Genomic DNA, 16,348 nt, shown 5'->3' with positions numbered 1-16,348 from the left:
CCATCCTGATGTTAACTCATTAGCACGTAAGCATGAAAAGGAGGACGAATAGATTTCTCAAGTGTTTCGACGAATTTTCCTGGTTAAGTTCTTCACAACAAATTTGAACAATTTTATTATGTGATTGATAAATGGTGCAACTTCAATGTAGGTATATTATTTGTTTCATCATAAGCTGATAAAATTCTTTAATCCTGCTGTTTTGTTCGGATCTATTTGACTCTCATATTGTATTTTATTTTGTTTACTATTTTATTTGCAAATTTGCTTTCGATAATTTATCTGGTAAAATCTTTGTTTCTTTGAAATTTTATTTTTTAGGGCTTTTTAATCGTATTAATTGATCTCTAAAGGATATAATAGTATAAAGATTCTAATAAAACAGCAGAGTTGAGGACTGAACTTTCAGTTTATTTTTTAATAAATTTAAACGCTAAGACAGAGCACACACAAGATATCGCATTTTTGTAAACACGATTCTATGTTGTAGTGTCCATTTGTTTACGTAATCGCCCTTTTATCACAGGTGTCACAATACAAGATGGGATAATTTATGACCTCTTATGCAACAATGTTTTTCGACAAACAATGCATTTTAACACATAATATCGAATGAGATCAGCGATGCGTGATTCACGTTTTGCTCGCACCGATGATTCCTGATTAGTGACCTTCGTTGCGTATTTGTCAATGAGACGAGAATGGCCTTGTTCTTTCTCTACGCGTCAAGTTGTGGACACAACTATTTCGTTCAGCGTTGGGAATACCGTCGGGCGCTATTATTGGTGTGCATTACTATAGATCATTACGCGCATACAATGTAATTATAATCGGAAGCAATTTGCTGCTTCTATTTTTTTTTCCACGTTGTGCCAGATATTTTATACCTGATAGCTCGTGGGGAACCCACCGAGTGTCGTTACCAAGAACGATCGTTTCTAGCGCACCGTGAAAGGTCGTGCATTATACTTTGTCCGGCAGGATGCACGAACTAATATGTTCCCCTCAAAGTTATGAAAAACGGAAACGGTGTACCGCTTCACAACACGCTGACGCATTTATGTCTATATATACATAGATATAAAAATCCCGTAAGTCATACTCCGTGTTTTATATAAATTCCGTAAGTTGCCTCTGCGTGTTTTATTTGTCGTGAGTCAGTTTCGTTTCCAAGAGTGCATATTCAACTCTTTCTCTTTCACTGATCTCAGATTGTTCAAGATGAATAACATCTTGCTGTTTTTACTGCCGTTGTGTCAGCTGTTGCAGCAAAGATTTGTCTTTGCACAGATGACCTTTTCAGACACTCCAATGGCAACAAGTAGGTACTATACCGAGTATATATTATTGCTGTAGTGATACTTGTGAAGAAATGTAAAAATTCTAATAAAATGTAACAAGTAATAGAAAGGAAGAAAGATGATTGATAAAAAAAATTATTAAGTTTGTTACATTTTTGCATTTTGCAAACGATTTATTTATTGAGTTTTCAATTTTACTTTTCTGCCAAGAAAATTTGTTGTGGGTGTTTGACAAAATAGGTTTTTCTCTCAGATTTAGCTAACTGGGTAGTCATTTAAATGTGTTATCTAAATATCAAAAATTTCTAAATGTAAAAAGAGAGAAAGATTTCTTAATTTAGCTCTTTTGTGGACTATTGTATTAACATTTTCTCATTTTTTCTTATTTGATTATCTCTTATAGCTTATATCGTGAATAATCCAAGTCCGAATAATTGTCAGTGTTTTCCTGGAACTACCTGTCCCACGGGCACTGGCGGTATTGACATCAGAATAGTAAATACGGTAATATATTTTAATTGAAAATTAGAATTACCAATTTTTATATATAAATTAATTTTATACGAGAAGTGAATTACTATTTTTACATAAACATATCATTTAATAATAATTTTATACCAATATATTAACAGCAATTTTATACTTTTAGGGATCAACTTGCCCTTCTGGATATGTGTTCTGTTGTTCATCTGGTGGTACTCCAGATAATCCTTCTTGCGGCCTTCAAAAAATTCCACCCTCTGCGCATCCAGTGGGACAAGCCGCTTACGGTGCATATCCCTGGATGGTTGCTGTTTTAACTGACAACAACGTTTACCTCGGAGGAGGAGTTCTCATCAGTACAACACATGTTCTTACTGCCGCTCATAAAGTAGCTGGTTATGTGTAAGCATTATACATACAAATTCTTTACGTATAAAAATGAAAGAGTGATTTCATGTTAATAACAAAAAAAAAAATTTTTAACTCATTGAAAGTTCTTGAAAATTAAAAACTTTTTTTTTAGTATTAGTGTGAAATCGCCTTTAAAAAAAGCCAGTATCATATCTACGAGGACAAACCCCTAAAAGTGTAAAATCTTTTATTTTTGTGCATATTTTAAGTGTATATAAGAATTTGAAACTTTGTAAAGTCAATTCGAAGATATCTTCTACAGAAGAAAAAAAATTCTATGCGGTTTTACCAAGACATTTTAAGCAAGGTAATAAAAAAATGTCGATAATTTGCTTTAAGATCCTCTTAAAAGACACGATTTACAATACCTTTTTATTGATTTTCAAAGGAATTAATTTTTAAAACTGTTTTTGATACACAGATTTCAATAATTTTTTATTCATAATGCATATTTATTAAAAATGCGTTGCAGAAATGGTGGGATTAAAGCAAGATTAGGTGAGTGGGATGCTCAAGTTACCACCGAACCTAATCCGTACGTAGAGATCTCTATATCAAAAATCACCGTACATCCTCAATATAATTCACAAAATCTCCAGAACGATATAGCGGTGCTTAAACTGTGTTCGGCTGCTCCCATTTCAAGTCCTAATATTAATACGGCGTGCTTGCCATCTGGAGCGGTTAGCGCAGGAACGAGGCACGTATAATTAATATTAAAAATAATTTCCAACTCTCCACATTTAAATTTAATCTAAAATGTATCTGTGCTTTCTACCTTGCACTGCAATTATATTAATTTTTGTACCATTAAGCATTTTGTTGAACATTGAAATGTTCCAAATTTATTATAATTTTGTAATGAGTCGTTGTGATTATGATATTATTAATTTGAAGATGTTGGGTGACGGGTTGGGGAAAAGATGCCTTTGGAAGTAACGGAAAGTATCCAAGTATCCTGAGAGAGGTAGACGTACCTGTGCGGAGTCGAGTGGATTGTCAAACAGCACTTCGAAGGACCCGACTCGGTGACCTCTTTGTTCTGGACACCAGTTTCATGTGCGCAGGAGGGGAAGCCGGCAAAGACGCGTGCACTGTAATATGAGAATATGATATATTGCTTCTTGTCAAATTACGAATGTTATATAGGAATCCAGATCATGAAATTATTTTTATTAATTCAACACATATTTATTAATTTATTCTAACAGTATTATTATGCATTTTTTTTAAAGGGCGATGGAGGTTCACCACTGGTGTGTTCAAATAACGGGCCTTATCAGGTTGTCGGCCTGGTGACATGGGGTATAGGTTGCGCGAGTGATGGAGTACCCGGAGTATATACTGATGTGTACAACTTCCTTTCCTGGATTTGGCAACAAATGACATAGCGCTCTTGAAAATATATGTATAGCATATTATATCTTAAAAAAGTTAAGTAAACAAGAAAACTTTTTATATTCATATTCAGTTAAATCTTGTAAAAGTGTGCAATAAATCATTAATACATGATCATTACAAACATCTTGTAAGAGAATTAACACATACACATACATATACATATGTTTTAATAAAATGTCGTTTTGTAATCAAACGCTCTACAAACTGGACTTAAATATTTAAAAATTTAGTCTCTTCATAAGAATGTAAAATAAATTTTTAAAGAAATTTAATTGATAGAGTATTGAAAAAGGATATGTTATTTGTAACGTTTCAAAATTTTGCAATAGAATCAAATAGCAAACCTGAAAAAAATATTATTTTTATCAGCTTATACTTATGAATATACAAATGATTTTACAATGCTTGACATTACATTTTCTTCTTAAATGCTATTTACAAAAGCTATTATTACAAAATAAAGTTTGTTTAAATTTGTTGAATAATTTTATGGCAAACTACTTGCTGCCCGTTTTTCCATTCAAAAATCTCCCTTTTCTCTAAAAGAAAGATATCGATATCCTTCCTATTTTAGTTTTTAATTTTTGTTATATTATTGCTCAAAGATAATATAAAAAGATTTTCAAAGATTACAGAAGTTATTTGTTTTTAAAATTGCAGGTATTGTATAAGCAATATAGATAGGGAAAAAGGAAAGAATACACATCTTATATGATTTTCTTTTATAATTGCTTAAATCTCTAAGAAATACATAAAAAATATACAGCCTTAATATTTAATAATTATATGGAGGAAAGAATACAGATGTAACGAAGAGATTTGGTACTCTTGCTTATAAATTTGCATCCTACTATATAAAATTACATATTATATAATCAACATAATAAAAATTACATATAAATAAAGAAGTCCGCAAAATGGGTTTATACAAAACCGTAGTGTCAATCAATGTACAAGTGAGATTTAAAAAGTACTTAACTTAGACTACATGCTTTTTACGTAAATTATGCTTCAAACAGTCGCAAAGTCTTTTAATTTTGAAATGTTTCCTAAGAAATTTACAGTAAAAATTTAATATTTTCTTATTTATATTGGAGCATATAGAGCATATACAGCATTATGTAACGTAATATATTTGGTATTAATATGCCTTTGGGTTTTAATTATCAAGTATCTTAATTATTTATTATAATTGATGGCAAAGATAAGAAACTGACAGATTATTCGCCAAACTATCTCTGAAAGGAAGAAAGTGTATCAACGATCATTTTAATTCTCACGATTTCACGAATATAATAATTTATTAATATATGCAATTGCCTAGTATAGTTATAGTTTCTTTCTCCACATCGCGACATCACTAATTGTCTAGTATACATACATACACAAACATATATATATATATAATATGTAAATATATATATATATATATATATATATATATATATGTGTGTGTGTGTGTGTGTGTGTGTGTGTGTGTGTGTGTGTATGTGTGTGTGTGTGTGTGTGTATGTATGTATCATTCGATCACTGCCATCAACTGCGTGATATTAATGAATTAATATGTAGATACATATTTATTGTATTTGTACAATAAATCGTGACGCGCATCTCGCGTATTTTACTATGGAGGTAGATATTTAGATAATGCGAGGAGAGCTCAGACAGTTGGTGCATTAACGTGAGGGTGGGGAACTTGGACGGAGTGGAACGACGCTGGATGCGAGGTGGGCAGTGACAATAAGTGTCCGCGTTCCATTTCATTCACTTCTTGTTGTTCTGTTCCTCCTATAGAGCCGGTCGAACGCGCCAGGCTATTACGCTGTCTGCACATGTACGGCGTCTCTCCAGGTGAAGGAGTCTCACGACCCTGGATATATTACATAAGTTATTGTCTACAAATCTTATCAGTAAGACTAATGGATAAAACAAAAAATGAAAGAAATTAATTTCACGATACAGGCAATGTTTGTTACGTATCAATAAAATGCGTGTTACAATTCTCCTTTATCTTATTACTCAAACAAATATGAAGATAGAATTTATGTACAATTTTAATTTCGTATCATTGACTATACAATCTTACTATAACTTGGTTTTGGATATAATTAATTTTAATTTAAATATAAAACGGCTAGTTAAATTAAATGGGTTTTCAAAGATATTTTTTCATTCACAAACAGAAATAACTATACTTTCAAATGGATGAAGTAGAGAATTTATGTTTCCAGACGTAGACGAATTATCGCGATCTATAGTCGTATTCGATTCTGATTTTATGCCGTCTAAGCATCGCCCGAAGTATCTTTGAGATTTGGGATACACAGATGGAGGATTTATATCTCTTTCCATGCTGTACTAGGGAATCAAAGAATATATACGGATGTACGAATACAAAGAGGATGTACAGATAAATAATGTGAAAACATGAAATTCATAACACTTACTTGTTTGGAAGGACCACAGCATGTCGCGTGATTGCATGGCTTATCAGTCTTTGGACAATCCAACACGCAATCTTCTGTAGGAGTCTCTTTAATTTCGCTATTAGAATGATACTAGAAAAGGATAAAAAAATGTTTTTAATTTATTAAAACTAATAATGTATTTTGCAATGTATTAAAAAGTATCTAGCAACAAAAACATTTAGTTTATTACAAGCTCAAATCGTGGTTTATTCATGAGTCGCAGACAGTTTAATGAATGTTCACTTTACGCTTCACTGACGCTAGACAAAAGATCGTGCATTAATTCTTGCAACGTACGTGACTCACGAACTTTTTATTAATCGTAACTTGTTATCGTCAAAAGCTTTAAATATATTTTTAAAAACTACCCGAAATAACAAATTGCATTCATTTTCACTTAGTTTATTGCAAAAAACTTCCATTATGTTTTTAAATCTAAAATCTTAGATCGATCTAATCAATATTTCATACCACATGCTACATAAGAATATTTTATACATTAGGTCATTTACGAAATAAGGTAGTACCTTTTCATTTTTTTTTTTTTTTTTTTTTTAATAAAAATGAAACTTTTAATAATGTTAGTGAGCTATGAACAGTTTGGCACCGTGTCATCAATAACAACGGAGACTACTGAATAACACTTCAAAGCATGATATTATCTTTTGTTATACCGGAGAAATACCAAAAATAAAAAGTCCTATCTTATTTTGTAAATGATCTAATATATACGAATAAACTTTCATGTAATATTACTATTATATCTCTGCTTACATCAATAAATTCTGGTTGAATAGTCGTAGAGTGTATGCCCTCGTTATGGAAAAATTCTTTAACTTGTTCGGCAATTTTCATATATTCCGAAAGATTTCTACATCTTATATGCGCACTAGCTATAATACGATCACCTGCCAATTGCCATACATGAAATTCATGTACAGCCAATACACCGTCTACGTTTTCCAACAAACGTTGTTGTATAGCGTCGACCTGTACAAATAAATTTGCAAATAATGTCATTTTATATATCATGTGTTCTAAATATCTTATTATACATACTAAATTATAGGAGCTAGGAATATGCTACCTGAATGTGTGTTGGCACGGTCTGCAAAAGAATTAAAGCTGATTCTTGAAGTAACGGCCACACTGAACGCAAGATAAGAATGACTAATAAAAGCGACAGTGCAGGATCAATGTAGAATCTATGTAAAAAAAAATGATTAAATTATATATTTAATTCTCTCTCTCTGTCTGTCTATGTAGGATACATAGAAGTATATAGTACACAATCACCTGTACTTCCACTTCGTCAGCCATACAATTAGAGCAGACACAATTACAATAACTGACCCTAACGCATCGGAAAGTACATGAAGAAAAACGCCTCGCATATTCATTTGACTTGCGTCGTGCGAATGGCCGTGCGCTCGTTTTACTTGGGGTGTCGAAGGTCTGTAAGCTTCATCATTCTCATTGTCATCCGTGCCTACCAAAGTGCTTAGTCTATTATGACTTCGAGATATCCCATGTGAGTGGCCATGAGCACTTCCATGTTCTACAATAATTGCACTTATTAATATCTGCGTTTGATAAAATAGATTAATTTTATCTTAAGATATATGAAGTAGACATTGAATTAAAAGCGAGAAATATTAGCTGTCAAGTGGTATAACTATAAAATATACTGGATACAACAGTTATAAGATTAATTAATCTTTTGTGAAATACAATAAAATAATAAAATTTTCTCTCTAAAGTTTTTTTTAGTATTATCAATATTCATTTATTCACTTATTATTCAATATTCACTTATTAATCAAGAATTCTTCAAATATTTTCAGTTACAGTGAGTTTAGTATCAATTGTACCAATAAGATAATGAAACAGATATACTGGGTATTATTTACACTTCTCCGCTTCCATGAAATTTTAGTATTTACGTTATAACTCAGATATTTTTGTTTTTATATTCTTGAGACATAAATTCATCGTAGTAACTCTATAAGAATTTTATTTCTGCCTTAAATTTACAGAAGCTTTTTATTTTAAATCTTGCTGTGCCTGTTAAGTAGATATACATTTAATAATCAATTTTTCTTTATCTTGACCAAAGACAAAATTTCATGAACACCAATAATAAGATAACACATCGTAACAATATTGAACAAAGAACTTTATATACAAACAGCAATCTGAAATATCTACAATACTGTTATCTATTATCATAATTAAGATATTAAAATATCATATGATTAAAAGAATAATAATTAAGATATTAAATATGAATAAAGTACTTTACAAATATTACCTAAGAGAGAGAAAGTAATAATAAACATGTCTGTAAAAGTAGAGAGTCCAGATTCTTTCAAATCAATATACAAATATTTATTATATTGAGTTTCCTATGTTCTTACACTTTTAATAAATAAAACAATTTTAGAGAATCTTTAAAGCAAAGACAATCGCCTAACATTAAAATAAATGTATCACTATATACCTCAAATAATTTAAGTCTCATAAAAAAAAAACAAATAAAATTTGACTTGTACAATGCATATGATGTACTTACCATGGAATAAACATAAACCTATCACATTCACCAGCAAACCAAGTGCCCCGACTGCGACGAGTAATTTGGCTTCGTGTATCTCCTCTACTTCAATAAATCTTTTACACGCCTCCACAGTAATACTAAAACATAGGGCGACCAAGAAAACGGCGTTAACCAAAGCTCCTAACACTTCGGCCCTGGCCCAGCCAAAGGTATTCTTGGACCATTTCTTCGGCGACATCTACAACAAAAAAACACATATAATTGAAGAATTGTACTTTGTTAGATAAAAGAATATTGTATAAAATCTTGGAATTTTCCAACAAAACTTTATATAAAAACAATTTTCCAATAAAATCAGGGTGTTTATTCAAGTTTTGTAAAAAGATTTCCAAAGAATTTTTTTCAAAATTCCAAATAAGGTCAAAGCTTTTTTAATGCAGCTTTGAAATAAATTTATTTTATTAGACCTTTAAATGTTCTTTAATTGTACACTCACAAAGTAAAGCCACTTGAGTTGTATATTAACTTTAAGAAAGTGCTAAAAAATATTTTACTAAAATTACAGAACTTAAAAGATGATTTAAACACCCATCAATTTAAAAGAATATATTTGTCTCTTATTGTTACTAATTGGTTTTTTTAGTAAACTCATAAGTTACGAGAGAATGTACATGGATGTGTATACTATATTTATTGCTAATCGATGTTATATTACCAAAAAAAAAATCAAAGAGACAATTTTGTTGGAAAGAATTTAAAAATCTATCATTTTCAAAATTTTCCCAGTAGTAAATATCTTGAAAATGCAAAATAGTGAGCATAACAGTGAGGAGCTTACCTTTACGGAGAGAAATGCTACCACCAATGCGGCTACATCTGACAACATGTGAAAACTGTCTGCTATTAAAGCCATCGAGTTGGTCACGTAACCAACTACGATTTCGACTAAAAAAAATAAAGCTGTCAGCCACAGCATTGTCAGAAGACGACATTTTTTTCCCGTGTAACGACCCATGGTATCTGCTCTGACCTGAAAAAACGAGGAAATGTAAGGGTAAGCGCTCTTGTCAAGGCCAAGTACTTCATGTTTGCGTGTACGTGTGTCGCTTTTCTGTAAGAACTTCGCAAGAAGTTTCTAATAATATACACTTATTTTTATAACCCTTTGAGTCCATGGACACAAGTGCGAAAATGAGTACACAATAACTTTGTTACTCCGCAAATATCTGAACACACGTCACTTGAAAATATTTTCGTCACAAATATTGAGACGTGTCAAGTACCGAAAGAGCTGGTGTCAACGTCGGACAGGGAAACTGTCTCCCTCCAGAAGAGAAGAATGATGAACTCGCGAGGCGGAGCGAGGCAGCCGAAGATCGAAGAGCGAAGAAGGAAGACTTATCGCGGCTCGAGGAGATCTTGATGGAATCCCGAGTACGCTTTCTCCCCCCGTGGTCTTTGTTCGTTCGTCAAGGGGGACACAACGCGGCCAAGTGTAACGCGGCAGGAACCGTGTGTGTGTGGGCCTGGAGCCACTCTTATTCGTGCGCCCTTACTCGGATGATCGAGGACGACGGGGTCGCGCGCGAGTACGTACACGTGCGAGTCATCGCACGATTAAAACAGCTTCCTTATAATCCGTTCGCCGTGAAATCCGGCGACAGCCGTAAGGAGAAGGAGGAGGAGAAACGAATGTGAATCACAGCGGAACGGCAAGAAAGGTACGTGATTCATCGCGCGGGGAGAATCGTGAGCCGCAGAATCGGTAGAGAGAAGGTTCCGCGGCGCCCGATGAGATTGCACACAGCGAGACACAGCCGGCTCTGTGTGAGAAACGCGACCGTCGGGCAGGAGATAATGGAAGAGTACTGACGTTATCGACGCTTTCGGTTAACCGGACACCCAGCACTTGCACGTCCGCAACGCGGAGTCAAGAAAGACAGGACCATGGCACAAAAAAAACTTAAGCAGTGCACGGTACGTGATAAATCTAAATATTTATTACTATTTATATTTTTAAATATTTTATAGATATATACATATATGAAGAAAAAAATTATAAAATTTTTATTCAAAATGTTATTAAAATGTAGATTACATATTTCTACATTCAGGATTTAAAGTAAAAAAGATTAATATTTATTGTAATATTTTATACATATTTTATTGTGATATTTATGATCAATCTTTATGATCGATTTAATCCAAAAATGTTTGAAATGTTTTCAATCATGAAAATATATGAAATATTTTTGTAAATATATATTTATAAAATATTAAAATATTATAATTATAAAATTATTTTGTAACTCTTAAAAATATTGTGTACTGTCTAGCTAACAATATGATGTAAGCAATACCTTAGTGAAAATTTTTCTCAGAATATTTTACTTAATTTTTAAAAAATTTTTCTGTATAATATAACTTTCTCACATTTTCTCATATTTTTTATACGAATTGGAACATTTTTCAGAAATGTCTAGAAGTATCTGTAATTTTTAATAAAATCTGAACAAGTTTAATAAAATCTGAACAAGGTTTCTTCAGAAGTTTTCAAGAATAAGAAATTTTGGAATATTTTAGATTTGTAGAAATGTGAAAAATTCTACAAGAAGATGTAGACTCCTCAGTATTTCTGAAAAATATTTCAATTTGTATAAAAATTCTAAAAAAATTTTCACCGGGGAAAGAAAACCAATAGTTTGGATTTACTATTGTTTACCTTACTGTTTAAATTTTTGACTATAATTGATCAATTAATTTGCATACATTTTTTTGTGCCACTAACATTAATTTGAGATCCTTCAGCGTTTCATAAGTATATGTATAATGTATATTGCAAAGTTGCCAGAAATTTGAGTTTTGCCCCAAATTTATGTTAATTGTTATTACTATGGAGGACTTTTTGGTAGATAAAAAACAAAATTGGGTATTCACCGATAAAATACATTACTTGAATACAACGTAAAGTGTTTTACATGTCATATAAATAAAACAATAAACGGATCATAGAAGATTTATTTATATTACATAAAAAATAGAAAAGTACATTCCATTTTATTATTTTTAATATATATATATATATATATATATATATATATATATATATATATATATATATATATATATGTCATAGGCAAATGGTTATTTTAAGAAAATAGCATCTGACTAGAAAAATAGCATTTAAATACAAAAAAATAAATAGACATAAACTACATTTGTCTACATTTGTCAAGGCAGATAGCATTTGCCTAGTCAAATACTATTTTCCTAAAATAACTATTTGCCTATAACATATACATTTCTTATCTATTCTTTATATGTTATTTTATATGACATAAATGACACTTAAAACATAATTTGCATTGTATATATGTAATGTAGATTATTTATATTTTACTCGAAAATGCCCAGTCCTGCTGTTTACATTTTTTCCCCTAAAATTCTCAACTTTTTAGCCTCCAAAAAAAATTTTTCGTAACAATAATAAAATTCAAGTTTAAAGGAAAATTCCCCAATATGCCAGCTCTGGCTGCTCTGGCATGCTGAGAAAAATATTTTATATAAGTATACATAAAAGTTCACATATGTTATGTGTATGCACACTCGCATACATCTTTGCCAAGTGGAGAATAGTTGATATCAATTGATCTTCGATTATCTCCGCGGGATCCAATTGACAGCCACAGATCTATTTCTATCTTTTACAATTTATTTTTATCTTCCACTAGTTTCAAGAATTAAACAAAAATAAAGAATTAAGTGTTGAACAGAGATCCAAGTTAATCTACAATCTTAAATTGTAGAAGTGGGCAGAAACGCATCGGGATCGGCGGCCGTCAATGATACGGAAGGTACATACATAGCATCTCACCTTCGGGTGAGGTGCATGAGGATGAGATCAAAAGGGAAGAGAGGAAAGAGAAAAAAAAAGAGGGTACGCGACGCTCGCCGCACTTACCTGCAAGAGGCGAGAGGAAAATCCGTCGCGCCCGTTTGCCGTCTCCCGGCGTTCGCCACCGATCAAGTGACCCTAATTGAACACAGCGCGTGAAGAAGAACGTTCCTGGACATGTTCCGCCGCGCGATCACGCGTACGTGTAGTGTGCATCGCTGGCAGGTACGGAGAAGTCACACGACGAAAAACTACGGCGCACGATAGCGCCCATTGTGGCTGACTAAGATCTCTACCCCTTTCACACACTGCAACCTGCGACAAGCAGAGCAGAAGAGCCAGAAGAGACGCTGGTGAAGCCGCGTTCGCAAAACTTCACGAAGAACTCCATCCTCGTGGCTGACCAATCGCGAGGCGTCGCGAAGCGGGCCGAGTTTTCCGCGCGCGCGATAAATGTAGTTTAAAATACCGAGCATAAATAAAGAGATGTCTTGGTCGCCCACACTAGAATCATGCAAAAATTTTAATTTGAAAAAATGAAAAAAAAAAAATATATATATAATGTGATTAGATACATATACATAATTATACATAAAGAGACACACACATAAGAAACGGATATTGACACTTCTTTCGCTTATGTTTGTCAATAAGAATTTATCAATAATTATACATTAAAAAAGTGTTTGCAATTTAAAAATGAAAAAAAGATAAATTGAAAGATGCCAGTATCGTTTTAACACAAAAGATTGCTCGGAAAGTTCATTTCAATTTCGCGCTCCGCGTTGCTATGGTGATTAGTGAGAGCGAGGGCGCTCCAAATGATTTTGTGTTTGTCAACAAATCTCGATTCTCGATTCTGTGAGCTCAGGAACCTCGCGGGCCTTCCTAAGTAATTGCTATCATTTCGATAGAAATCAAGTAGAATGATGAAAAACCAAAGTCTACTTTTGTTGTGTGATGCTGTATTACTTCTAATGTGATTTCATGATTTTGCAGATCTTGAATGGGATGTTCTCTGTGTATGGAGAGTCCGTCTCCACGTGCACGACTACTTGAGAGAAGCTATGATTCTCAATTCGACTGGATGTCTGAGTGCTCAACGAAATAGGTGAACGTCAGCTGATGGAACGTTGAACAGTGCGACGTGCTGTTTCAATGGCATCAAAAGGAAGATTTTTTTTTTTTTTTTAAGATCACAACAGGTGGTGAAAGCTGATTTCTATACAATAATGTTAGTCCTAAAAAAAACTAATGAAAACATCTTGAACTGATCAACATGATGTTGTTTTTCATCTTGATAATGCTAGATCTCATGTCCATCCATAGGAAACTACTGCATTTTTAATGGGACATTCTTCCTCATTCACTGTATTCTCTCAATCTTGCTCCATTTGGCTACTATTTATTTCTCTCTTTGAAAAATTTTCTTTGGAACAAAAAATTTAAGTCTTTGGAAGTTCAGAATTTAGTTTTGAGTAAAATACTGCGTCCTGAATTTACATAAAAAATTTGAAACAAACTTTCCAAGCACACCTAATAGTTAAAAGAAAAAAAAACTTGTGTTTTATATTCTCATCCATAAATTTTCTTTGTTTGCTTTAATTCATATTATGTATTGCTAATATATTCTCATTTTAATTCTATTAATCTTATTTTTATTACGACTGTATTAAGGGCATGTTTTAGCATAATCTAACAGTAACTTGGCAATAGAAACAAGAATCTGTCACAATTGTTTAAATGGAGAATTCTACATTCTTGATGTTTGCTGACAATCTGTCATTGTATTAACAGATTCTATTATAATTCTACTAACATACTGATAAAATTTATAGTGCATACTTTACAAAATCTGTTTTTGACAGATAACTATTTGGAGCTTTTAATAAATTCTATCTCGCAAATATAAATTGTCTTCAAATTTCAAATTGTCACGTAAACTTTGAAGTGTAAAACAATGGTTTGTAAACGAAGTTCTTGAGTTTAATATTTCTTTAGTATTACTTAGATTGTCAAGAGTATTATGCCATGTTTTGAAAAAAGATTCGTAAGAAGCAAGATATATATAGCGAGAGTTGTATCTTTATTATTTCAAGTATTTGTAGCACAGGCACAATACGTTCAATTTGACGCTTCCGATTAAATTCGGAATCAATCGGTCTAATCGTCAGACATGTGATAACCACATGTTCTTAACGACGAGGTGTTCAAGGATATTCATATTCGAACGCAAAATCTACGTGTGAAAACGTAATTCCTTCTTTTTTTCATCTTCTCTTCTGATACGCAATTCCGCAGCGGTTTCGATATATTCGCGATTTTTCTTATATAAAAAATTTACAAATAAACGGCTTGAAGACCGGAAGAAGTACACATCGTACAAAATCGGATTAAGCAATAACGTAAATACATGTTAAAGCTACAAAAATTTTTATGAATTTCAAGGAAATTAAAACGCAACTTTATGTATGGTAGACACTTTAACTCCGGCAGTGGTAGAATTTGTAATTGATACAATGATATTTTTAAAGACCTACATAATCTTTTCATATTTTTCTTGTGTGAATCATGTGTCTTGAGTCGTGTGTCTTGAGTCATGTCATTTGTGGATGAATTAATATTATTTAGCGATATTAATTTAAAAAACTAAAAAAGAGTAACTTTTAAGAAGAGACTGATAAATGCATCCAAAGGAACCAGATAAGCTTCATTTCAAAATTATAGCCATTATATCAGGATTAAGTATTATATAGAACACAAAGACGCGAGTACTTACATACAAAAGACACAAACATAATTATATACATAAAAAATGTAGATTATAAAATTTATAATACAAATAATCGATAATAATCTGTACATTCATATTTATGTTTGTCACTTTACTCTATGATTTTTTTCAAAGTCAATCTAGGAGCTCTGTATTTAAAATACAACTGTTCTTGAAGTATCATGTGTAATTTTATATTTAATAAATAAAATAATAAATATATATTTAAGTAGGACTAGAAACAAAAAATCCAATTGAAAAAATATTTAAATATTTTTAACTGTACTTTGTTAAATTTATATAACGTGAATGAGAAAAAAAATTTTTTACATATAAAAAAAGTTGTGACACTTCAATTTTTTTCTTCCTCTATTCTTTTTATATTTATTGAGATCGATGTAAACGGGATTCATGTTTACACACGTTAATATGTACATTAAACGTTTGAATATTTCTTTCTAGAAACAAAATTCGAAGTTACCATCCATGGGATGGGATAAGTTTGTTTACAAATTTCACATTGGAGTAAAAAAAATATTAGCACCGCTTCCTAAAACAAAAAAAAAAACAATCTATCGAAACATATATTTCTCGAAATTCCATAAACGTAAAGTTATACTTATGATTACAGTATCAACCTACTTAATTCATTCTATAAATGCTCGTTTTTCACGAAAATGGCAGGATAAGAAACGAAGACTCTTAATATAAACGTCTAAACTTAATTTTACATTACGTATTTTTAACTTCGACAAAAAGTAATATTTCGAAGAATAACAATAATAAAGTTAATGAGAAATATATCGTAACTGCAATCTACTTACAACAAAAAAAAAAACGTTTCTTTGACAATAGAAATTAAAGAAATAAAAAATTTTTATTCTTTTTTTAAATGTCAATGAAGAAACTGTTTTTGCACGCGTTTCCATATTGCGCGAATACAAAAATCCGAAATTGTAATACACAATCTTTCGTGCAGGATATCATAGCTTACTGATATTTTTTCACAAGGTGTAAAAATAAAGTGTATTTATAGATAAATTATAGTAATTATAATTT

The 16,348-nt window shown here is 31.7% G+C and overlaps 2 protein-coding genes and 1 long non-coding RNA gene across 7 annotated transcripts; 2 read left to right on the top strand and 1 right to left on the bottom strand.

Annotated features, from left to right (window-relative positions):
• Window positions 1-4: 4 nt before the first annotated feature.
• On the top strand, window positions 5-4,081 carry LOC105199608 (trypsin-3). Of its 4 annotated transcripts, XM_026134562.2 has the most exons (9): window positions 5-147; window positions 527-785; window positions 943-1,091; window positions 1,212-1,321; window positions 1,705-1,805; window positions 1,951-2,186; window positions 2,668-2,895; window positions 3,093-3,291; window positions 3,431-4,078. In XM_026134562.2, the coding sequence occupies exons 4-9, from the start codon at window positions 1,222-1,224 to the stop codon at window positions 3,584-3,586; spliced, it is 1,020 nt and encodes a 339-aa protein (XP_025990347.2). In that variant the 5' UTR covers window positions 5-147; window positions 527-785; window positions 943-1,091; window positions 1,212-1,221; the 3' UTR covers window positions 3,587-4,078. The 4 variants fall into 4 exon arrangements, with proteins under 4 accessions (XP_025990347.2, XP_011165071.2, XP_011165072.2 ...); XM_011166769.3 differs by having other exon boundaries at window positions 527-1,091; XM_011166770.3 differs by having other exon boundaries at window positions 11-151; window positions 527-1,091.
• Window positions 4,082-4,303: 222 nt separating this feature from the next.
• On the bottom strand, window positions 4,304-13,002 carry LOC105199611 (zinc transporter 1). Of its 2 annotated transcripts, none has more exons than XM_026134560.2 (8): window positions 12,583-13,002; window positions 9,460-9,651; window positions 8,637-8,859; window positions 7,361-7,622; window positions 7,152-7,269; window positions 6,839-7,054; window positions 6,044-6,154; window positions 4,304-5,466 (listed from the first exon to the last, which is right to left on the bottom strand). In XM_026134560.2, exons 2-8 carry the CDS (start codon window positions 9,634-9,636, stop codon window positions 5,257-5,259), a joined length of 1,317 nt encoding a protein of 438 aa, XP_025990345.2. In that variant the 5' UTR covers window positions 9,637-9,651; window positions 12,583-13,002; the 3' UTR covers window positions 4,304-5,256. The 2 variants fall into 2 exon arrangements, with proteins under 2 accessions (XP_025990345.2, XP_039308816.1); XM_039452882.1 differs by lacking the exon at window positions 12,583-13,002 and adding an exon at window positions 9,905-10,226.
• Window positions 10,460-15,051, top strand: LOC113003758. The gene is made up of 2 exons (XR_003268667.2): window positions 10,460-10,598; window positions 12,428-15,051. It is a non-coding gene; the product is annotated as an uncharacterized LOC113003758 (long non-coding RNA).
• Window positions 15,052-16,348: the final 1,297 nt, after the last annotated feature.

Source organism: Solenopsis invicta, chromosome 8 (assembly GCF_016802725.1).
Source record: "Solenopsis invicta isolate M01_SB chromosome 8, UNIL_Sinv_3.0, whole genome shotgun sequence".
In the NCBI taxonomy this organism is placed as follows: domain Eukaryota; kingdom Metazoa; phylum Arthropoda; class Insecta; order Hymenoptera; family Formicidae; genus Solenopsis; species Solenopsis invicta.
Note: the sequence above shows the minus strand (reverse complement) of the source record. Positions and strands in the feature narration are given on the sequence as shown.